The sequence below is a fragment of the Cryptotermes secundus genome, unplaced genomic scaffold (assembly GCF_002891405.2).
Source record: "Cryptotermes secundus unplaced genomic scaffold, Csec_1.0 scaffold233, whole genome shotgun sequence".
In the NCBI taxonomy this organism is placed as follows: domain Eukaryota; kingdom Metazoa; phylum Arthropoda; class Insecta; order Blattodea; family Kalotermitidae; genus Cryptotermes; species Cryptotermes secundus.
The window spans coordinates 674,279-699,852 of record NW_019739213.1 but is presented as its reverse complement, the minus strand read 5'-3'; the positions used below and the strand labels follow the sequence as shown (position 1 = coordinate 699,852).

Here is a 25,574-nt window from a genome sequence, read left to right as displayed (position 1 = left end):
GATCAAAGTTGAAAAGGAATGGCACTAGAGCACCTCCTTGAATCAGCCTGTTTTGAATATGAATTGTACCAGATGGACTTTACGGTAGTTTTCGTTTAAACATATTTTAAACACAAGAGTTACTTAGAACGAAAAAATTGAAGATTCAGGCATGGTTTCCAAATTTATCCAGCTCAATATTTTCGAACATCTAACCCTAAAACTTAATAATGAATCCAGATATGTTCTAATTAATTAAAGAGTCTCATCAATTACAATACAAGCTATCATAATGGCATGTATCAGATGACACCTTCATTACCAAAAATAACATTATTTAGGAACTGTAATCAGTTTTAACAATTATAATCAGATCTACAGCTGACAGTCAATAGCTACAAACATATGACAATTAAATTGGAATTTGTTTGCTAACATGAAACTTTTTTTTATTTTGTTCATGATAACTCACTTCCTTTTTTGAATATCACAACCCCCCTTTTTTTCTAAGTGCCATATGGGGATGAACATCAAAAAATCAAAATATCTTACACAAATTAGGCTATAGAATATCTACATTTTGTATTTGCATCTTTATTTGTTGATTTAAGATTGTATTTTAGGTGTTATCATAAATGTTTTCATGTAGTTGCATTCAAGAGAAATTCATCTGTGATGTTTCTTCTTCAGAAAATTCCCTGGTTGTGGTCCAGGATGTAAGATATACATTAATTGAATAGTTCTTATTCATGTCTTTTAATATATGATGTGCAGTGAGGACATGTATGATATTAGGAGGCTGAGTTCAGCAGTTACAAGGGTACAGTGTGTTAGTGATGGGCTGTTCTGTGTAATACTAAGAGGTTCTTGGGGTGTTATTAGACCTACTATTTGGAATGTGCATACTGCATCTTGGGATATGATGTGTTTTTAGAGAATACTTTTATGGGTAATTTGAGCATGTGTTCAATAAAATCCTTAAATACCACATCATAATTTTGTCCAGTAGTTAGTTAGTTAGTTAGTTATTGGAGAGGGTGGGTTTCCCCATGCACTTAGACCTGTAGTGGTCCATTGTGCTTCGCTCTATGATTTCTACCAGTCTCTATATCCTACTGGTATTGGTACTTACCATCAGTCCCGCCCAGCCAGCGAGACCGGCTCTACTAGCTGAGAGGTATCTATAATGCTTCCCCCATCTACCAGAGGTATTAGTGACTGCTGTTGGGCGGGAAACATCCGCAATTTTGGCTCAGTGACCTCCTTTGGAGGTATGAGGTTCTTTTACTTGCCTTAAAGCTACGACACGGGACCCATGGCTTAAAGTCCCTCCCGGAGGACTTGTTTCCTGAATTTTTCCACCCTTAAAAATTCGACGACCTCCGCCGGGTATTTGAACCCGCGTACTATGAGTCATGAGGTGGGAACGTTACCTCTAGACTACGGAGGCCGCTATTTTGTCCAGTAACTTCAATACAAAATTTGAGAAATAACATATTTTGAATCTGGCAGTTGGAAATGAGAGGCCTTGTTAAATTAATACTAGTAACAGGATAAAATAGTAAACTTGGCAATTTAAAAATGTATTAACAATAATTATGTTTGTGGTGATGTTGGTTTTCATGCTTGTGCTGCAGATGATGGTAATATCATAGCACCTACAAATACAATTGGACTTCTTACAGCAGACACACCATAAAATTGATCATAACTTAATAGATAAAAGATGGCATTCAATTATAACTGATGTCTGATCTTTCAGAGGAGCTGACTGTGATACTAACCACTATCTTCTCTTTGTAAAAGTTAGGAAGAGATTGTCAGTAAGTAAGCACAAACTTCAGAAAAGTATGAAGATCTGAAATTTGGGATCAGATTTAGAATTAAGCAATATCAGAATTAGTCGGAGGCCTTGTATCAGTTACTTACAAGGCATAACAGGCAATTACAAACCAAAAGAGAAGAAAAACATTACACTTACTCTAAAATGTGCCTTAAAATGGAAAACATTCAAATTTGACTTTAAGTTAAAATTATATAACATCAATATAAAACAAAAGGAAATCTTTGCACTGGTTACATACAGAGGATAATAATATGCAATTTGAGAAGGAATATGTTATGATTGTACCTCATAAATATATCTTATATTGGGAAAATATTTGTAGAAAGAAACAAGGGAAAATGTAATTCTCAGTACTAATTAAAAAGCAGAAATTTGTCTTTATGTGCTGCAGCTGTAAACATTACAGAGTTCATGTAGTATGTTTCATTAGAGATATATTGTGCCAATGATGAGACACTAGATTCTGCCATGGGAGGTATGTTTGGACAGTTGTTGGAATTAACATTCCAGTTGGCATAACAAGAATTGTCAGAGTACTGTCTTCTTGGACATGATATTACATAGTCCAGTAGAAGCTCACTGATGTTTCACGCAAACATTGAAGAACATTTTCTGGACTACACAGCAACATATCCTAGAAGATAATACTCTACATAATCACTGCTCTGATAACCTCTAATCCAACAAGAATTATCGAGTGCATTAGAGTAAAGTAGTGTTTATACTCTGGTTCTGTAAATATTGGTGCACAGTATGTGTCAGCTTAGTGTTGCTTTGGGAGAAAGAATGTACAGTAATTTGCTTTGATATCAGTTCATAGTTAAGTTGAATAAAACAATAACATACTTTTAAAACACACTTTTCTGCAAACATATAAGTCTATATTTTCTTTAATTCTGTCCACTCCTCTTTTTATGAGGACATTTTTGGATTAAAAGTGAGTCAGTAAATATGTTATTTTGATGTTTATTATGCAAAACTAATGTCCTTTTGTGATGTCTAGTCCTTAGTCCCCCTATTTGAATAATTTAGTTATGTTGGATGTTGCTGTGTTTGTGTGTTAGATTTTGCTATACAAAGAGAACAATAATCATATTTCTCTGGATTTGCTTGTTATTTGTTATCTATTTGCAGTGATGACATGTTCATCTGCTCATCCATATGTGCGTTGGCTCGTTCGTGGCACATGCTTCGCTGATTTTTATTATTCGTGGCTTTCATGTTCAGTGCATATTTCATGATTCATATAAGTGAAATGCTTAGAAAACAAATACTGACCAAGTACATTCAAGATACACTTCTTTTATCATAATGTCAATATTAAAACATGAAAAAGTATCTATTTCTCTTCTGACAGTATTCCCTGCTTTATGTCCACATTATTAAAAATGAGATTCTGTAAGCAATTTTGTGTAAAGTTAATGTACAAGCAGGAATTTGAGATTCTATGAAGAATTATGTTTTGAAAAAAAAAATTGTAATGGTTTCAAAGTTAACACACTTTCAGCTTCTTCTATTGCTCAATCTGAAGATCTCTGTTAGATAATAATTATGATCAGTAATTAGTATTAAAATTTTGTTTCGTATTATATCGTAAATATGTACTTGGTCGGTTTCATACAAAGCTGATTTAAATTGTTTAATCATGTTTGTCTCTATTAATACTGTAACTACTATGTAATATTCCCATGTATGTTGTACTAGTGTATGATGTATTATTATGGTAAATATGTGTAGTTTATTTATTCCAATTTTTTCTTCTTTTAGTAAGAGGTTGCAGTATTGTTTTTGGTCAATATTTGGAATTGTTGATATGCATTGTTTATTGTTTCTTGATGCATCACTGTTGCTGATTTGTGCTTTTCTCTTTTTTCTCTTTTTCCTTTTTTTTTTTTCTCTTCTCTCTGTCTCTCTGTCTGCATGCCATGGCTGGATCGCTGGGACCCGAATTCCAACCAAACATCATCTAACGTCTGTGCCATCAATCACCAAATGATTGGTCCCACCAACATTCGGCAATCAATCATCCAATCACCGGAAACCATGGAATATTTTTACGTGAAACCAAATCATACTTGCGCCCATGTATTAACACTTACTGAATGCACACAACATACTATCACCCTGACTGCATTCCACCTGTCACCTGCTGGCCTGGTCTACACCAACTGTGAGTGACTTCCAATATTCACTGACAAATGGCAAACAAAATTTTAAATTTTGACACTTTTGTGACTATACACATTTTAAATAATTGGAATGAACACTATGGTGACTTATATTTGCAACACTGATGTGTTTCTCTCCGTCTTACTAAAACACATTTCATATTATATCTTAATATTGCTTGTAACAACCGTTCAACACAATAATGAATACTGTTCTCAAAACATTTTATAATTAAATATTGTTAAAAATTTATTATGGGCTACTGCCAACTATCAAAATTTGTAATATGTGTTATTTATTGATTATCATTGGATAATTTTGCTTTCAATTTTTTGTTATAAACATAATAATATTTAATTGCAATTTGGTAAATACTTGGAACATTTTTATGATGATGTATTTGTTTTCAAATATCTGAAATCATGTAGAGAGCTACCATAGTACAAACACAGTGTTCCTTGTTGTAATGTTGATGTCGGTGGTAGGGGGGGTTTTCATAGTTTTTGCTCTGATGGCTCTCTGCTACAGGTCAGTCGTAGTACACAAAAACTTCTCCCTCTGCCTCAGGTTAGTGAGCAGAAAACAAATCAGCAGCAGGTAGTTTCTCATGTTAAGTTTCTTTTTTTCCTTTCTGTTTTTGTAAGTAATCTCATTAGGTTCGGTGTTCTTAAACATTGAGATTTGAAGAGTACTGATAAAGACATTGAAATTATACATTCTTTTGTCAGTGAAAGTAATTTCCTTCATAATTAATGATTATTAGCTGCATTGACAAATGATATGAGACAAAATACTAACGTTCTGACAAGGAGAGAATTCTTTATGTAGTCCAGAAGCTTCATGATATTAGCTATATAAGCTGCTACTAATAGTTGTTAGCTGTTTCTTTATGGATACATTAGCAGAAATATTCCATTGTTGTATATATAGGTAAGAGTTAAATTGTTTGATACTTTTAATGTTTATAGGTCACAAGGCAAACCATTTTCTGTTATCTTACATGTGAAGTTTTGTGAGTATTGTTCAATTTTTTAAGTAAAATGTGGCTGAATAATTTTCATTTCAAAATAATATTTCAGTTCTGTTTGATTGAAGATTACTGTCTTCTGGGCTGAGGCACCATATAATTAGGCAGACAGATACCAACTTTTTGGATGAAATTGCTGTCTTCAAAACATTTTTATCTGTCTACTAAACTGTGTGGTGTTACATATAAGGAGAAGGTAATCTTCACAGTCAATTCTGTGAGGACCTAAAGTCTCACTTATCCAATTAGGTTTTTGCACAGAAGAGCAAATGTCCTGAGTCATGGCCATTCCTCTATGTGTCCTGATTGCATGAGTTTCTGCATTTCCTTCTCCTACAGCTGCAGTGATAGAGACTGGGGCTGTATCACCCTTCTAAGTTTACTGGTCTGCTAGCATTAGCTCATTTACATATCTCATAGAGTCAAATATATCTGCAAGAAACACAGGGCCCATAACTCTCAAATTTTATATCATGAAGTGGAACTTAGTCTGAAATATGGGAATTTCTTGTGTTCTAGTTTATATTGTTTTGTGTACTCGCATGCCCATTCAGATGAAACCTGAAAGAGAGTTTAGCTGAGGATAAAGAGTGCCAGTCTGGGGTGACTGAATATGCCAATTTGAGAAACTACAGCTTTATGTGACTAAAATTTGCACAGATATGGTTTTGTAAGGCTATAGTTTTGCTAATTTTGCTGTAGCTCTCAAAAGATCCATCTGTTGGGCACACGTCATTCTTACACTTGGACATCAAATGTTTTACACGAACACTATTAGAAATACAGTGGAACATCGCTTAATGAGCATAATTCGTTCCAGAATCTTACTCGTAATGTGAAACACTCGTTAAGCGAAACAATTTTTCCCATATAAATTAATGTAAAATACGATAATGTGTTCCATGCCAAAAAATACTCAAAAAATGTTATGTATAACGTTTATTCAAAGAAAATTATATATACATTGTTAAGGAGCGTGAATCATCTTCATCTTTTCTTCTGTGCGGAATGAACCAACCTGGAATGCTAATTCAATTTGCGGAAAAAAAATCGAAATAATTAGTTTATTATTTATGATACCTATCTAATTCTTTTTTACTAGAAAGCTGTCTAGAGACATTTGTTTTTGCTGACGCTTCAAAATTTGGTGAAAATGCAACACAGCATTATCATTAAATAAATTTGTAGCACTCATAGCCACTGCCTTATTAGGGTGAGGCTTCTCAATGTACGATGTAACAGTTTCCCATGCTTTCAGCATTTCTCTTATTGCACCAGAAGATTGTTGCTTTGCTGTTACCTTCTCCTCCTCCTCTGACAAACTCTCCTCCACAACTTCTTGCTGTGAAACACAATGCAACTCCAAATCATGCAAATCGTTGATGTAGACTGATTGTATGTCCGTGTTAGATCAGCCATGCTCACACCTCGTTCTCGCTTTTCAATGATTTTACGTTTAATTTCTATGGTTATTTTTATTCTCTTATGGCTGTCTGTTTGCGGCTTTTTCTTCGGGGACATTTTTGCAAGGGTTATTAAACTTTGCACAACAAAAATCACAAATAATATGTCTGAACACAAGTTTGGAAAAATGTGTGATCACAAGCGACACTAAGATGCTAGCGGAACGAGTGCTAAACACAGACTGATGTAGCAAGCACACAATCCGGGACTTCCCCTCTCGTCACTTGTTATGCGAAACGTCACTCGTTAAGCGAGTCATTTTTTACAATTTGTTTTGCTCATTATGTGAATTACTCATTATGAGAGGTGCTCATAAGCAAGGTTCCACTGTATATTTTTTTTAATGCTAGTGGGGTGGGACTAAGTCACTTGTACTGCAGCCACTTTCTGGCCTATTGTACCAGACCCAGATGATAGGTGAGGGTGATTGTGGAGCAGTTGGTGGAATGAAGATTGGCAGGGGAAACTGAAGTACTTGGAGAAAACCTGCCCCATCACAACTTTGTCCACCACAAATCCCACTTGACCAGACCTGGGATTGAACCCGGGCTGCCGCAGTGGAAAGCCAGCGACTAACTGCTTGAGCTATGGCGCGGTCTTAGAAATATAACTAAGTCTGTTAAGAAATTTAAGAGAAATTCTGGATGTTTCCCAAAGAAACATGATTCAAAATCTTGCCAGTAAATTAAGAAAAGGTTGTGTGTTATTATAAAATTAAAATGTCAGTGGCAAGCATTAACACAAGAAATGTTGGACAATAGCAGAGATCGATTTGAAGATTTTCCTCTTAATCCTATGCAGCGTGTTTCACAACAAATACCGAAAGTAATGCCAAAAGCCAAAACAAGGAACGCAATGGAATTATTGAAAGTACAATCTTAGTGTACAAAAACGCAGTTTTTCACTCGTTGCAGCCCTGTGACTCAGTAATTTTGGTGACTGGTGTGTTCACTTAGTTTATAATGGTACTTTTGTTGACTGGTTAATATCTCTTTTCAAATGAGACTTCGTTTTATTTGAATGAACATGAGAACATGTGAAAAACAGATGCTGGGGCAAAAGAAATCTGCATCTTACACACAAAATTCCAACCAATAATGTAAAAATTGCTGATCAGTGTGCCCTGAGGGTGGGAATGTTTGTGGGTCATGTGTTTATGTAGATGCAATCAATTCTGAGATTGATATGAGTATGTAAGGCGGTTACTGCAGGCAAACCTGCAACCTTCATTTTGCAATATAGCTCTAGCCTCATATAACCATATCTCACCAAGCAGAAAAGATGGAAACCCATACAATGTTTGTGCATAACAGGAAGATTTTGCCTTGCCACAACCATCAAATATATTACCTATACTTATACAAACAAAAATTCTTCTGAAGATTACAAGGCAGTGAAGTCACTTTAGCTTCCTGTTATACAGTATATTCCATAGGTAATGCTAATGTCAGGTATTTAGCATAGAATATTTTAGAATATAATTAAATGTTCACAAAGTAGTTTATGATACCTATTGACATATTGCTTTTTACTCTAATATATTTATTCATCACACAACAAATTCTGTAGCCTTATATTACTGACACTTAAAATAGCCTTGTGTATTACAAATTAGATAATTTTACACCAACATTATTTCATGATGAATATTATCTTACATATTTTCATTGACAATGTAGGCAGGAATGTTGTTCATCTGTGACTTAAATTATACACAGTACAAGGTAAAGCACATTCCTCAGAAAGGCATTTGCTGTGGTGTGGGATCGAGTTAGAAAAATTACTAAATTTTTATTCAGTATAGAAATATTTCAATTGTAAGAAAACACAAGCTATTTTATAACATCTATACTTACAAATTTAACTTGTATACACTAATTTTCATCACAGCTGCACTTCATTCCTTAACCAGAGGCAAGGCTGCTTCAGAGAAAGTTTTGACCTGTCTTTCCTTTTGAAATTATTTTTGATATTCTTGCATTCAGAAATGAGAGATCTTCAGCTAGTGAGCATATTTTAAATATATTTAATATTTTGAAGGAACGTCAAATCCAGTTACTATAAAGTATTCTAAATGCACTCTTCAGCTGTGAATTGGTACTCTTGCAGAATATTAGAATAAATACAAAGTGTCTGGATGAAAGTTATCCAAAATAAAATAATTGTATCTCAAAGCATTTACTATCCACATTTATGGATTACACCATTACAAAAGGAAACTGTCAAAGCTTTTTCTGGGTATATAACTTCCTCAATAAATTTCAGTGTGGGCTTCGTTGGTGGCACAACAAATATCCAGACGATATTTGACCTCGTTCCATGTTACTTGAAGAATATTTGGTGTTACTGTGGCTGCATCATCCCATATAGAGGCTTTCAGGTGTTAAAGGCAATAGATTTTAACCTGGTAGACAATGTTCTTCACATAACCCCTCTTCTCCCCCATTCGTGTTACATGCACTGCCCATCCCATCCTCTTTGACTTTATCATTCTCATTATATTTGGCAAAGATTACAAGTTATGGAGGTCCTCATTATGCAGTTCTCTCCAGTCTCCTATCACTTCATCTCTCTACAGTCCAAATATCCTCCTCAGCACCCTGTTCTCAAACACCCTAAGTCTATGTCCCTCCCTTAATGTCAGAGACAAAGTTTCGCCCCCATACAGAACCACAGGCAAAATTGTAATAATGTATGTTATAATTTTCACGTTTTTAGGCAGCAGACAAGAAGATTAAACTTCTGGGCTCAATGGTAGCAAGTTTTGCCTGAATTGAATCCCTTAATTTCCTCCAGAATTAAATTTTGATTTGTCACTCTTGTTCCCAAATATGAGAACTGTGCCAAATTTTCAAAGGATCCGCTAACTATTTTTATGTCATGATTTTGCCCTGCATTCTGTTGACAAGACGGTGACATATACTTTGTTTTCTCTGCATTTACTTCTAGATCATTGTCCTTACAGGCGCCAATTAACTGTGGTGTGTTTTTACATATTTATGGTACCTATGTTATCTCACAGCATATTCACGTCATCAGCATAGACCAGCAGATGATGTGTCCCATTTAATTCCAACCCCACCTTGGTTTTCTGAACCTTCCTAATGACATGTTCTAAAGCAAACCAAATCTAACTACATTAATTAATATTAAAGAAGTCTACATATGATTTTCCACTGAATACATTGGCTTCAGACATTCAATTTTACTAAATTTTACTGTGAGCAGTGTAGATAAAAATGGTAACTTATCCCCCAAGGTTTTTTGTGTTTGTGTGTTTTCTTTTATAGCAGCACTTAGACTTTTCACTGACAGAATATCATCTTATGTAGAAGCAGTGGCAGTCTTTTCTAACCATAACCTAATATGTCAAGTCCAAAAGTAATTTTGACTTTGGCAGGGAGGTTGGGGACATTTTCTTTTCCAATTTGGCAGTACCATGCTTCTTTTATTATTTATCTTGAACTTCAAATGACCAGTAATTTGGACAACTGTAGCTATATGCAGATATTTTAACAAAATATGTTACTTCAATGTTATAGAAGTTATGCATACTGTTACCAATGTTTGATATGGGAATTATTTTAATTTGTTATTTTTAGTGCATATTAAAGTGTCATTTGTGCCAGAGTTGATACTCTTCGCAATTTAAGGTATTAGGAAGTCAGTCAGTGACAAATTAACTTCAGTGTACTTTTATATTACTACACATCTTATTCATACGTTTTACATTCAGAAAACTATGAAGTAAACAGCATAGAAATAATGATAATGGTTGTTAATAGTTTAGTAGTAGTAGTAGTAGTAGTAGTAGTAATAATATTATTAATATTAATAATAATAATAACAATAATAATAATACGCTCTTCATCTATATTGTATCAATGTGAACTCAGATCTCATTTTCTATAGTCATATTATTGGTTGATATTTCAGTCAGTAATGAAAGCAGTGTAGTTGATGAGATCTACAAATCAAGATATGTTTAAGAACACCGACATAAATGTTTTTTCTGCATAGTGATTATGGGCTATATATATTTTTTATTATTATCTTATGATTTACAGTACACAGAAGTACCTGCATTCCCCCCTGGCCAGACTAACCTAAAATAATGATCACAAGATTATTCTTGCACTGTATTTTGTTTGTAGTAACACTAAAATTCCAGTCTACAGTGTTATTAAAATATGGGAAGTGCTACAGACAATATATGGTATGGTATGATAGTCCTTAGATGTCTTTGTCTCTAAACAACATTGTTTGACAGTGTTTCATGCATGGAATTGTCTCACTTACTTCAGTGATTGCCTGAAAGATATCACACTGCTTCATTGGTATGTCTTATATAAAACCAATAGTTGTATGCTACCTGGAAATTTAAGTACAATTTCAAAAATAATGAATCAAAGTTTTAAATTTTTCTTACAGTGTATATTTTACTAAAGGTTCTACACTGCAATGGGGACAATGTGATGAAATATCAGCTGTGTTACAGAAAAAGTTCCAGACATATATGTAACTGTCCTTAAAATTTAATTTTGTGGTATTCATCTCTTCCAAAAGAAATTTGGTTTTGAAATAACGTTTAACATGAAAATATTCAGAATATAATGTGTTTCCATACAGCCAGTGAATTTAAGAGTAGACACTTCTCCATATATGAGATAAAAAAAAACGAAATATTTACATATATATTTGGAAATTAGAATTGTATGTACTAAACAGTAAAAGTATTTTATGATAATGTAAAATGAGAACATTAGAAAGTTATGAATTTCTAAAGGTAATAAGACAGAAAGCAATGAGCACTAAATTATGAATTATTTTTTTTAATATTTTACTGGGTTGAAATCTGCAGTTTTTATACTCTATGTGTATATTTAATTTTATCAGAATTAAATTATATGTTTTAAATCATATTCTATATATGTGCTTTGTTGTTTTAACATAATTTTCAGTACAAGAATGTATTATGAGACTGGATATTCAATATCAAACTTAAACAATGTAGAAAAATCAATGATTTTCTAACATGAGGATCTGTTAGTAGCTTATATGGAGTAGGAAGGAATTTTGTTTGCTCTGTGAACTTTTTAGCAGAAATATTATACACGTACATTTCTCTGCTCAAGAATCTACAATGTAGAAAATTCGTTTACATTCACTGTGTGTATGTGTAACCTTATTTTTGAAAATATTACAATTTTTGTACCTTGTTATGAATTAAAGTAATGAGATGAAACTCTTGTACAAAAATACAATTAAGTTTTGCAGCAACATGAATGTGATTTTCAAACCATACAATTCGAACAAGTTGTAGCATTTTCAAGTTAAGCACTTTGGTATCCCCAATTGCAGCAGTTTGCATTCAGTCATATGATTCATAAATGCTAATTTAATAATGTACTTAAGTTTCTCTACACAAGTGACCACTTGATTCTTAATTTATTGGAGAATGTTTGTTAGTACAATGCCCTTGAAGGACAGGGCCATCATGCAGTAAGTTTCCTCTTGTTGAAAATTAATTTATGTGTCTCTCATACCTTGTTGATTAGATGTAGCTACATTTTGGTGTTTGTTGGGCTGTACTCATATATGCCAGGAATGGGTGTGCTTCACTTCTTTATGTCATGTACACCTACTTTTATCAGACTATGTCAAATGCTTACAGCACACATTCTGCACAGAATTGCACTAATTGAGACAATTTACTTCTTGTTAATTTATAATTAAAGTTCAAAATGTTTATCTTAAATATTAACTATGCTGGAAACAGCATGCTTCAGGAGGAAGAGTTGTCATTACTATTCTTTCTGATATTCAGAATATTTCTTAACATTTGTAATTGTAGCTTTTATATAAAGACAGTTATATATAAAGTTACATTTCTCAACTGCAAATGCAATCTAATTCACTTGTTGTTCTTTCTCTTTGTGTCGCTGTCTGTTGTTCTGTTGTTCTTAATTGTTCACTTCATATTCTGTGTAATATTTGGAGCATGCAAAATTTCTTCTGCTATTGTAAATTTTTTTACACAATGATACTTCATACATCTCAATTATAGTTCTTAATACACTGTATTCTGTAGTTTTGGAATTCAACATAATAAACACGTTAATGTTCAAATTTATAATTTACTCTAAGCAGTTACATACAAAAAAGTGATAGTTCTAACACCTTTTATTAAGTTTTCAAGTCATAATTGAGCCAAACTTGAAAACGAGCTTGAGCTTCAGTTAGTGTTTATACTTCCATTTTCTTGGATCTACCGTGAACCCAAAATTTTTAAACAAGTTGAATCTGTGGAATAACAATGTACTTTGATGCATAGGGAAAGACAGTTCAGTACTTTTACTGGAATGCTGTCATATCATATAATTGGGTTTCATATATTTATTTTGGTTTCATTACTGGTATCATACTTGTAATGATGTTTCATAATTCCTGTTATGAGAAAAATCTTGACCAAATGTCTGCAGTTTATATGATGATGATGGTGATGATGATGCTGATGATTCTATAGCAGCTGAAGCATAAAAGGTATGAAATTAATATGCTGGTCTTCCAGCATGACCAAGAACACTGTTTAGACTGGATAAAGTGATATAGAAATTTCAATTTTATGCATGCATATAACAATTCTATTTTCTATAATGTCAAGTTATAAAATTCACAACATTGTTTTTTTTGGGAGAAATAAAATCAAGTAATATTTCCATGTCCTCACCACCATCTTTGAGCCAATTGTCTAGAAAATTTTCAAGCCTTGACCTCTCACAACCCTATGGACCTCCACAACCTGTTATGGGGATTAAAGAACCATTTACATATTCACTTAAACATGAGTGTGTATATTGTACAGTAAAATACTGTCTTCATTTATAGAAATATTTAGTTCTTCAAGCATTTAATTAATACATGCTGTTAAATCCATATGTAATGGATCTCTCTATACTGTATCTGAAACTTCCATAAAACAATCAAAGTCTTGGGATATAGAGATACAGCATATATGTTTATTTACACTTGTCAGGTTTGTTTTCTCTTTACCATCATGTCCAGATTGAACATGGACCTGCTAAAGAATGGGAACTAGGAGTAAAGCAACCTGAACATGAAGTTGGCCACTCACTTTCATATTAGGCAAGATTACAGTTCTTGTGGCACTGTTTATACTCTCCTGCCACTACCTCCTCTAGAAAAAAGAGCATAAATATATTTTACTCCCTTGTTGCACTGCAATAATTTCTTTATTACATACCTGCAGGTCTTGCCACTTTTTAATTTATATCTTGCCACAGAGACAGAAGTGTCCAAGTAGAAATGCATTTCTTCTTTCTTAAATAATGAGGACCATTTAATCAAATGTAAGAGTCCTACATTGATGTCAACACTTATTCAACCATCATGGTCAGTACAGTACAGTATAGCATTGCCATAAAATACATAAATCATTTTACTTCAACATTTACCATATATTTTTTGCTCCATTTCAAAATATGTAGCTTATTGTGAATTGCCGTGATAAATCAGTAGAAATAGCTGAAGCTTCTGGTGTAAAAATAAAACATAGTGACATACTGTAAACAGACAACTTCAGAAATTGTGTGTGGTAGCATAGTTGGTTGAGGCACTATGCAGGTCGCAGGTTTGAATGGCAATTAGGTGGATTTTTTAAATTTACATAATCCTTCCAGCTGCACAGCCCTGGGGTCAACTCAGCATCTAAAAGAAATGAGTACCACCCTGGGGAGTAAAGGGTGTCTGATGTGTAAGGGTGACAAACTTACTGCCATCTGTGAGCCGATTGTCTGAAGAAAATGTGTGACATGGGCCTTCACGGCCTGTTACAGGGATAGCTTTACCTTATTATTTTGCCTATTACCTACACAAAAACAAAAAAATAATAAGTGAAGTATTATGTGGGTTGGAAGTGAAAGTGATATACAAGCCACATCTCAGGGGTGCCTGTTTGTAAAATTGAAAGGAAACAGAACAAGGGCCAGGAAGCGGGAAAGGAGAGATGTATGAAATTCAGTGATTTAGGCAGAAGTGGGGTAAAGTTTAAATTTCATGATTTCTTCTTTAGAAAGCCAATACTGAACTGTACACTTGCAGATATGAACAGTGTCCTGATCAACCTCATTTTAAAGGATTGACTTTTCGCATTATTCTAAATACATTTTGTTTATGAAATAAGGGGAAATGAAACCATTCTTATAGAAAGTGATGAGTTAGTCTATTGACATCAGAAATATCTGAGACAAGTTAAAAGATGCAGGAGTGAAAAACGAAATATTGTGTTAACTGAAGAATCCTGGTTGAGTAAAGGGATTGCAGTGTTAAATGTATGGCAAGATAGGCAACTAAAACTCCAAAACAAGCTATCCAGGCAGGACTCTCTGCTCGGTTAAAGACTTATGCAGATTGTGGACCATATTTTACAATAATGTATTGTGTGAAAGAAAACAGATTCATGCCAAATGCAAAATATGTGTTTCTAGGCAAAGAAAGTATCACTGATGAACATGACAAGATGGATGGTGATTGTTACAAAACACATTTTGCAAGAACGCTGCTTCCCAGTGTGCCTCCACAACTTGTAACTTTAATGCTTCTTACATAACTGAAAGTTTCCAACATTGCCTAGGAAAAGGGCAGTGTCAAAGATGCATAGGGTATGTAGTCAGTATCATTGAACATCAGTAGTCTCAGTCTAATCATACTATTAGCAGTTTGTATCATCCAATTTGCTTGGAGAATTGAGTGCATACATTACTGTGGCCTATGCTGCTCTTCACTTGGAGCACATATATGAGCCATAGAACATGCCAGTGGAAATGGTGTCACAATCCGACAGCTGTGGTCTACCCAGAAAGCTTGATAAATAATAGAATGAATACATCTTTACCTTTCTGGTGCTCTAGCACAAAAAATTTTACTTTTTGCTTTATCACCTGCAGCTCCATGCATTAAATTGTAAACATGAAAATTCTGTTTTATTTAACTAATAACAGAAACATTTAAGATGAAGCTGTGATAAACCTGATACTATAGAGACTAAATATGGAAAAAATATATGCAGAATAACAAACATATGGGATGCATTAAAACCTCAGCTATAATTCACTTCTCCCTCAATACTGTGGCACCGCATTGCTCTATATTGCAGCCGTGAAAAGTATATGGAAATTAAGAAAATCCTAAATATTTTCACCTACTTTATGAGATTTATTGAAAAATTTCCGTAGATTTTATTGCTGGTAAAGGTAAAGGTAACACTGCTCCTATTGATGTTATTATTATTTTTGTTGATAACGATAACATTTAATTTGATGCTAATCTTGCTACATAGATGAATAGAACTAACATTCCTCCAATGAAACCTATGAATGGAATATATTGGAATCAGAATCTTTGATGTATTAAACCTCTAATCAGACATAATATTCTTATGGCTATTGGGTGATTTTTGTTTTTATGTAGGTAATAGGTAAAAATGAGGTAAAGCTATCCCTGTAACAGGCTGTGAAGGCCCATAGGGTTGTGAGACAGTGAGGCTCCCAAATATTGTCTAGACAATTGGCTCACAGATAGCGGTAAGGTTGTAAGCCTTACGCCCAATCTGCTCCTTACTCCCAGGAAGATTTCTGGTACTCATTTCTGTTAGAGACTGAGTCGACCCGAGGCCCATAGTGTGGCTGGAAGGATTAAGCAAATGGAAAGAAAATCCACCTCATTGGGACTTGAACTCGCGACCTTCAAGCTTGTAGCATAATAACTCAACCAACTACATCACTAAGTACCCCCAGTTTTAATACTTGAATGGTATAAATGACACTAGATTGTGCATCTGAGTGTTCATTTTAGAATAATGTTAATTCTGAATACGTGGTGCCAGCATTCAGTTTATTCCAGTTTCACTTTGTATTTGGTAAAACCATGGCCCATAATTTTAGTTCATAAATATTTATCACATTTGTATAGTTATCAGTGTTTAAACTCAACTTCATATTCACCCTTCTTTCTTACATAATTTTTGAAGTTATATCTTAAAAGTGTGAACTCCAGTCTGGTTTTTCTTACCTGCATTCCTAAATTCAAACTAAGCATGTAACTGTAGTCACTTATATTTATTTATATAAAAATCTTAATTGTCGCAAGTATCTACTATGGGACTTTAAGAGTTATGTTTCTATCACCCATTGTACCCATTGGTGTCACTTACGAACTACTGTTCCATCACACAGTCCTTATATGCGTTTTTGTTGAAACAAATTTGCAGACCTGCTGGTTCCCATCTTTTTATGTCTGCAGCTGGCAGCCCAAATTGCATAGCCATGTCCCTGCTGCCAAAATATTAACAATTTCAAAGCTCTTGCAGGTGGTGACTGACATTAGGCCTGTTTGTTCCTTGCTTGCGAATGAGGGAAAGCAGGTCGAGGAGAACTGATATTCAGCTTTTCTGCAGCTTGCACATATTTATACTAACAAAGCTAAAAAGAAACGTTATTTCCATTACATCTACATTTCATTCATTCTTTCTTTATTGAGCTGTAGTTGTTGGATTATAAAACACAGACTTCATATCAGGATTTCTGTGCTTGTGTTTTACTTGTATTTTAATGATAAGGCTTCAGAACAACGTGAGAATTTATATCAACAACACTCAAGTCCACTGAACCTTTTTCTTCCTCTTCACATCAGTTCTCCAAATATAAATAGATGAGATGATCAAGTTCTATCACCAGTATTTGGATAGTACATTACCCATTATCTGAAATGACAGTATGTGACATGGCTTGTTTTTAGACTTAGTCATAAAGATGAGACATGAACTATCAGAGTCTCTGAAGAAGATGATTTTAGAATAATGTCACACACATACATATATACTGTAGGGAGCCGGGAGAGCTTAGGCAATATTTTGACTGGCATCAGGCTGGACAACCGAGGAGTCAGAGTTTGAGTCCCGGTAGGGTCAAGAATTTTCTCTTCTCCACATTGTCCAGAACAGTTCTGGCAAAATACTATGATAAAAGCTAAAGTTCCTGGAAGCCAGCACAGAGCGGCTCTGGGCACCCAGAGAAAATCAATTGCAGACTTGTGTCTGTTCAATTCACAACAAAGATAAGCATATTCCTTACCAATGTGAGATATATGATGTTGGTTTGTGTACCATGATATGATTTGGGGGTAAGGGAAATTGTCCCTGTGCTTCACTGATTAAACATTATGCCATGAAGGCATATGCAGACTGAATGTATAGAACCATGTATTCTTTACCTCATCACTATTTGGAGGTGAGTGATCAGCTTCACCCCCAGTATCCATGGGATAGGTGGCTGAGTGGACCCAAAACCAGGGATACCATACCAAAGTAAATTTGTGAGGACAATACCTTGGTGTGGAAAACAATAATATTCACAGAGCAGGCATATAAATAAAACAGTTACACACTATTCTTATGTGTATATTCTAACAGTTCCATACCGAAGTCTTTTTCATATCACATGTTATAACAATTAAATTTCTTCAGTGCCATTGCCTAAGTTTTGTTTTCTTTAATATATCTTTTATTTTATCATCAACAGTTTTGGAAAAACTCTTGTTTTTAAAAATTTGGACACAGTTTATATTAATTACTGCCATTTAATTCAAGATATGAACTCTATAAGGAAAGTTTTAATCTGAAGGTTAATGTATCATTTACTTACATAATTTTTTCATTTGCCTAAACTCAGTTACCAATAATTAATAATAATATTTCATTATTTTCAAAATAACTTGATCTGACATACCTTTGAAAATGGTAACTGAGAACATATAGTCATACCTGGCCTATACTTTTTAAATATTTTATATGGCTCTGAATACATACATACATACCTAATTCCTAAATTCACTGCTCCGTTGTCCAAATTGGACTGGATATTGAACTCGTGGAGGTTCATTCATGGATTTCTTGTTATATACTGCTTAATGAATAAGTATTCTATGAAACTCAAGCTCTCTTTATTTATTCAATATTCAAGCAGCTCAACTTTAATTTGGTTCAAGTAGAATATGTTGAGACTTGCACAAACTTCTTTGTTGTAAGGTATATTAATTAGTGAACTGTATCTTTGTTTCTCAATATTTCATGTATGTTTGATAATTCACCTCTTGTCTATGTATGATTCATTTGTCTGAGTGTTATACATCTTAATAGTTCCATAAGGAGGTGGAGAGTTTTATTAAAATATGAAAACATCCTTGAAAAATGTTTTTATAATTATGTGGACTATTACTTTGCTCTTTCTTTATTTCCTTCTACCTTGCTTTCTTTTTTCTTTATTTATTTCTTTCTTTCTTTTCTGTTTTAATTTTTCTCCCAGAAGGAAGAGCACAATGCCGAAATATGACCCGCCATATGTGAAAAAGCCCACGAAGAATTATGCTGGCAAAGGGCCAAACCATAACCCTGAGGAGGCTGCCATGGAAAGTGTGAACAAGATTCTAACATTTGGCAGCATGCCTTCATATAGGTAAGACATTCTCACACACGAAACAAGGACAGCTGCCTGCAAAGAGCTACATATCTCATTTTTATTGTTGCATATGAAACCATTAGTTATTCTGTGCCACCAAAATAGAGAAGTACATATATATTTGAATATTTTACCTCTCATATCCGTAACGATTTTAAGGTGTTTTGAAGAATTATATTTCCATATGCTGTACTTGAAAATTGATTCTTTTTATTCAGAAGATCTTGTTGCATTTATGTTGACATGAACCAATGATTTTAGCAGTTTTACCAGGTAAATGCAAATGTGTTAGAAAATTATCAGAAATTACTCTTAATAATATGAACAAAATTTTTCATTTGGCTCTAGTGTACAACATTATTAATTTTGGTATATCATACAGCAAGCTCAGAAGTGAATGTGTTGTTCAGAAGAATGGAGAATAAGATGTTGCAGAAAATTGCATATGGTGGTGAATGTCTCTTCTAATATTATACTTGACACCTACTGTAGGGGTGATTTGTAATATTCTGCTGCACAAAATTCAGTTATCTTCTACTATACAGTAATTTCCTCTTTTAGCACTGCAAAAATGGTTATGGTCACTTGGAGCCAATTGGAAAGTATTGTTTTCTGCTTTTAAATCACAACTGTAGAAATAAATGTAGTAAATGCTAAAATCAAGGACATATTTTATAATTTCAATTATACTGCAAGGTATTTTTACATAAACTGTTCTGAATTCTGCTTCATTCATTATGCAGCAGATATAATTTTTTTATGAAGCTTTTGTCAAAATATTCATCATTACTAAATTTATTTCCGTGTTCTTATGTTTATAATAAAAGGTTAATATTGTTGCATAGAATTTATAAGTACTGTCATTAGTTGTTTTTGACTGTCAAATTTGTTCATATGGGTCTAGCATTCCTTTTAAGAGAAGATGAAATGAAAAATGACACATACAACAGATTGTATGCATTTAAATGATATAAGGCACTTTCTAAGTTTGTGTCTATTTGCTTGGTATTATTTTTCATATCATAAATATATCAGTTAAAATACAGACAACATTTTAAAATACTTTTCATATATATAATTTTATATAAAATTTTTCAAAATGATCAACTGATAAATGTCATTTTAAATTGTCTTGCTTCTCCATTTAAGTGTCATCATTTACGGATTAGACAGATTCCATATTTTATTCCAAAGAGTTTTACATTAATTTTCATATAGTAGTAACCTTTAATGCTGCTCTCTAAATCCCATCAGTTTCTTAAGATCTAGCCATAAGTCTATATTTTAATTTATAATACCACATTATGTGTTTAATTTTACAATAAAAATTCTTTTTAACCTTGTCTAAATATATTTTCTTTTAAAAAAGAAATTGCTGGAAATGCAATTAATTTTGATACATATGGAAAGAGAAAACACTTACTTCCTGGAGAAAGATTAACTATCATGAAATAGTTTTGTTACTTCAAATAAAACTGACTGATGTCTGCATACATTATAGGAATGTATTCTTGGAGATGAAATTTTTTTTTATATAGTTTGTTTGTTGTGCTTCCTATGAAAAGCAAGTGTTACTTGTTCATCTAGTCTACAGTTTATTTCTTTACATTCACTTGCATACAAGAGGAGAAACAGTACTGAGCATTGTACAGTTAGTTTCAACTTTATAGCACATTTGCTTTGAAGATTTGAAGAGAAATCAGTGACATGCAACCAATATATGACCATATCTACTGTGTGATTATATGGTTGCATTATATGGACACTGTCAAGAATTTAGCTATATTAAATCAGGAGACAAATTATGTTTTGCATAATTTACAGTCAGAAAGCAAGTATGTGTAATTCTTCTTCTTGCTGTATATACACAGCATCTTGGTGGTAAACAAAATTTATAAATCACTCTTATATATATGTATTAAATTTATGGCATTTCATGTACAGTGGCTTAATATTCGCTGAACTGAGTTATACGTGTATTTTTATCCTAGATAATTAATGGGAGATAAAAGAGAAAAAAGCAGATTTGAGTACTTGAGAGAACTGGAAAACTATCTGTGGATATCATATCAGATGGTGTTTGAATATATGTAAAATGTATGAAAAAATAGATTTTCTTTTTATATAAATATTATGATGTGGAAGATATTTCTAAGACAATCTCAATTCGCAGACAATTTGGAGACTCTTATTGGAAAGTCAAAAGGCTGCATAAAAAATCCATGGAACACGGAGATGTGTGCATAATTCTATATCAGGGATGGCTTCTTGAAATAACTCATGTATTCTCTCAACTGGATATGTTCCTTTTCCACATAGTACCACAGATCTGAAGTTCATGAATCCCATTGTGTTCCAGAATTCAAACATACATCTGCATGGAAGAGTGACGGAAATTTTCAGTATTTTTGTCACATAGTTAAAATTTAGGTTTCTAACTGATATGCACTAATATCTGTTATGTTTTAGTGATGATACCTGTTCTAGGAAATATTTACTTTCCTCTTCATGCTCTGATGTACATTGAGCTTCCATATCATGTGACATCTGCCCCAAAGCCATTTAATATTCTGTTCATTTCCAATTAATTATCCTATAGTTCAAGTATTTGAACGACACATTTATCAGCGCTTGTTTTCCATTTTGACATATTTATACTGAGGTAATGTAACACTTCCACATTGCATAGATCTGCATTGTTTCCCTGTTTGCAAAATCTGTTGCAAAGAGCATGAATATATTTTGGCAGAATATTTCTAGAACCATATATAGTTTAATTCCGTCTTAATATCATTCTCAAATAAAAAATATTTCAGGGTGAAGGATGCTATATTGAATATTTTTAAAGGAATTTAAATTATTTACAGAGATTTTTTAGAAATATTAAGAATATGTAGATGAGAATTATAGTCTCTTCAGCATGATTTTTAATTACATTCTATTTCTAATAATGACGAGCAATCCTGATGAAGGCCAGGGCTCACAAAGGGCTGTCGTACCAGTGATGATGATGATGATTTCTAATAAGAAATAAATTATAACTAAGTAAGTGTAAAAGATTAAGTGAGTAACAGTATTAATTATAGTGGGCCTCAGTAACAAAGCTCTGACTTCATCTGATGTTTCATCCAGAAGTTTACAGGTTTCTGCAAGTGTCATTATTTATTATGCATTAGAAATTGTCCTTTAGCAGTTAAGTAATGTATACTTGAATCAACAAATTGCAATGCATGCCAGTATACATATTTGATTTAATTGGGGGTATGACAGAAGAATTTTTCCTGGAACCCGTCTGTACCATAAATGAATCCATCTGTATGAACTTACTAGTTCAAAAAACTGGAATTATTTTAAACAAGACTGAAATCAACCTTTATATATGTGTAGTACTGAAAGCCTCTAACAACAAATATCTATTAGAAACAGAAATACGTTGTTTAATAATGTGATAGTGATGGAATCATAATAAATCATACACATTCATCCCCTTTTTCAAACTGCCTCTGTAACCCTGTTTGGAGTATCAGTGCCTATGTGAACAATGTTTCTTCTTTATTCTTTCCTTGTATGCTCACTGCTGGTTATTCTGTATGCAAGGAGACTTTTGTATGGAGGGAGATCCTCAGTAATGTTGAATTTTTGGACTGACTTCAGTAATGCTAATAACATTTATGCATTGGAAAAGCTGCAAAATTTTTACTGAAAATTTAGGTGAATGATATTTTTTAAGCACAAGTTGTTAGTACAGTAAATATCATATTATGTTTGTTAATAATTCAAAACAATAAATGTCAGTTTCATGCACTGTGTTATCTGTTTCTGTGCTGAAGAATATAAACAGTACAAAAACATGCTGAATTTTTCCTAACATTTTTAGAAAATTAAGAAATACATGTTGCTAAGAAGAAAGAGCTAATAGTATTGTGAGTTAGTATTCTAGTACATTCTAAACTTAAATATATGGTAGACTGAAATTTAGATATATTGCAAAAATATGTGTTCATAAACATATAAGAATGTGCTGGATTATTTTTGATAATGTACCTACTGAGGAATTCTACTCTGACAAAGAATGAGAGGAAGGGGAATTGGCTGAGAGCTTGGGCTGACTGAGGAATTGTTATGTCTGTTTTTGTTAGTCGTGGAGATTCGCAGCGGGTGCTGTTCTGCCCGGTGAATGCTATGACAGCTGGCAGCCTCAACACACGCTTCCACCAGTTAGTTGAATCACATGACTGTAGTAATAGAACACAAACCTCGTTTGATACATTAACTTCTCATGCTTCCTGTTGGGGGGTGAGGTATAAAGGCTCTGCTTCTTGAATGACTGTTACTTTTCAACAACTAAAGTATTTACACTTCACAGTTTCTGTGTTGAGTAACAAAAATTGCTCTTTCAATTTAAACATTTAAATAGGTTTCAGAAGTTACTTCTTTCTGAGCATTAAGATTAATTTTATGCAGTTTAGTGGCTTGAAACATTGACCACTAGCTTTGTGATTCTTGAAGCTAAAAATATTCAGATTCTCAACAATGCCATTTGTTTAAGGGGGAAATTAGTATCTTCATTAATAGTATTGTTTGTGATTTGTGTATTCTCTATCCTTATGTTTGTGTGTTTTATTAAAAAAGTCAAAAACATTTTATTACCAGCAAATATTTAATTTTAATTAATTTCAACAAGGTCAAATAACACTGAGAATAAAACTTTTGTTTTATTTTATGGGAGGAACTTCGTACTCCTGCCAAATAGGATTTCAGATTCTGCTCTTGATCTGCTGGAATGTGACGCCTTGTGGTTTGGTAGTAGACTCACTCTTCTGCATTGAGGATGGAGACAGGAGACTTGCCTGAAATGTTGGCACCTGTCCATCTTAAATACACAAGTTGATAGATCTGTTTATAGATGTTACTTCCAAGTCTTAATATTACTTGCTGACTCTTAAATAAGCCTACACTGCATTAAAGACAGATTAATATAATTTTTCACATTCAAGTCAAAACTTTTTCTCCCAATTTTTTTAAAATTAAAAATCCATAACACCACTGTTTTGCAATCAGGACCTGCGTTCTTGTCATGAGTTTGAAAACAAATGCAAAACTGATTATGTACCTTTATGCCTCACCCTTCTGCTAATATTTTCTCCTTGAAGGAGCAGTGAAAGTGAACTTTAGAAATGCTAAAATGAAATTAAATGATTTTTAGAGTATATTAATTTTAATATAATGAAGATGAGAATATACAAAAATTTTACATATGAATATAATTTCAAAGATTTGTTGTAATAATGTACTATAAGATGAATAAAGTTAATATTTATTAACATCTAAAAGTGTTTCCAAAGTATTGCTTTCACTGGTGTAGCTTTCATGGAAGCCCTACTAAAATTTGCTTGCTTGTTCAATGTGGTATCTTGGTAAACACTGAGAACGTACAAAAACCTCTGTTGTTTAAATTCATTACTGCTGATTATATTTGTACATATAATGTCTATCAGTGACTTCCTTAAGGTTCTATTAAGAAATATCCAGTTTATATTCAGTAAAGAACTGTAATATGTAATGTAATGAGTTCATTTCCTTCTCAAAAGCAATACCCATCCCAATGCATAAAATATTTTTCATGTTAAACACTATGCTATGTACTATACACATCACTATATTGTCACATGTATGGAGTGATTGCAGATGGGGTTTGGATTTGTAATCTGATTTAGTTTAGTTTAGTTTATTGTAAAATTCCATCGATCCAATCTAGGCTACAAACATGCCTGACGGATTGGGTGCCTAAACACACAACTCGTTACTACACTTTACTAGTCACTATCACACAAAGACCAGTGTCCTCAGTCTGTTACAGTCTCAACTAGCCATTGCATGGTAGCAGCTTCCAGTGGTGAATGCTCCCCTTCCTCTGGGTTCCTAAACTGTCCCCAGCTTCTCACAGCAACTGCAGCTCTCTAACTCACCAACCAACCCTTCACTTCTAACAGTCAGAGTCAGAGTTACTTTGTGAGTGGCGGTTTATGGCTTGTCAGGTTGCCTTGTCACCAAGCCCCTTGAAGCTCACAATCAGAGATCCTTTTTACAAATTAACTCCTCGTGCTTATAACATCTTGGCAGAGACTGCACAGAGAACACTGAACCTCTCTTGATGTTCCATTGTTGTGTTTGTGTCTACTTGGATTTCTGCATGATTGCTACTCAACCACTGCCTAACAACGGCCGTTCCTTGAAGAGCCATTACTTAGCAGCGTCTGTTCTGTAATTGCTTATTTCTCGGTGGTTGCCCAATAATAGGTCTACATGCCACAATATTCTTTTTCCATAGATAGAACTTATTTATCTTCATCCTTGCACTTTATATCACAGGATATATTGAACATAAAATGCACTTTAATGCTGTATCATTTCAGCTGTTTGAAATCCTACATCTGGCATACTCAAACTTGTCCATGAAACTTCAAAATAACTTAGTATAATATTAATGAAAGCGATTAATGGTTGGTACACATGTTGGGTTTGAGGTTCTCACAGTGGTGACCATTAAGAATAA

At 33.4% G+C, this 25,574-nt stretch overlaps 1 protein-coding gene across 1 annotated transcript in view; it reads left to right on the top strand.

Annotated features, from left to right (window-relative positions):
* Window positions 1-25,574, top strand: part of LOC111871667 (disintegrin and metalloproteinase domain-containing protein 22) — a 499,258-nt gene that overhangs the window by 434,677 nt on the left and 39,007 nt on the right. Inside the window, exons 19-20 of the mRNA XM_033754341.1 lie at window positions 18,869-19,015; window positions 23,158-23,235. Coding sequence (XP_033610232.1) covers window positions 18,869-19,015; window positions 23,158-23,235 — 225 coding nt within the window. The remainder of the gene's footprint in view (window positions 1-18,868; window positions 19,016-23,157; window positions 23,236-25,574) is intronic.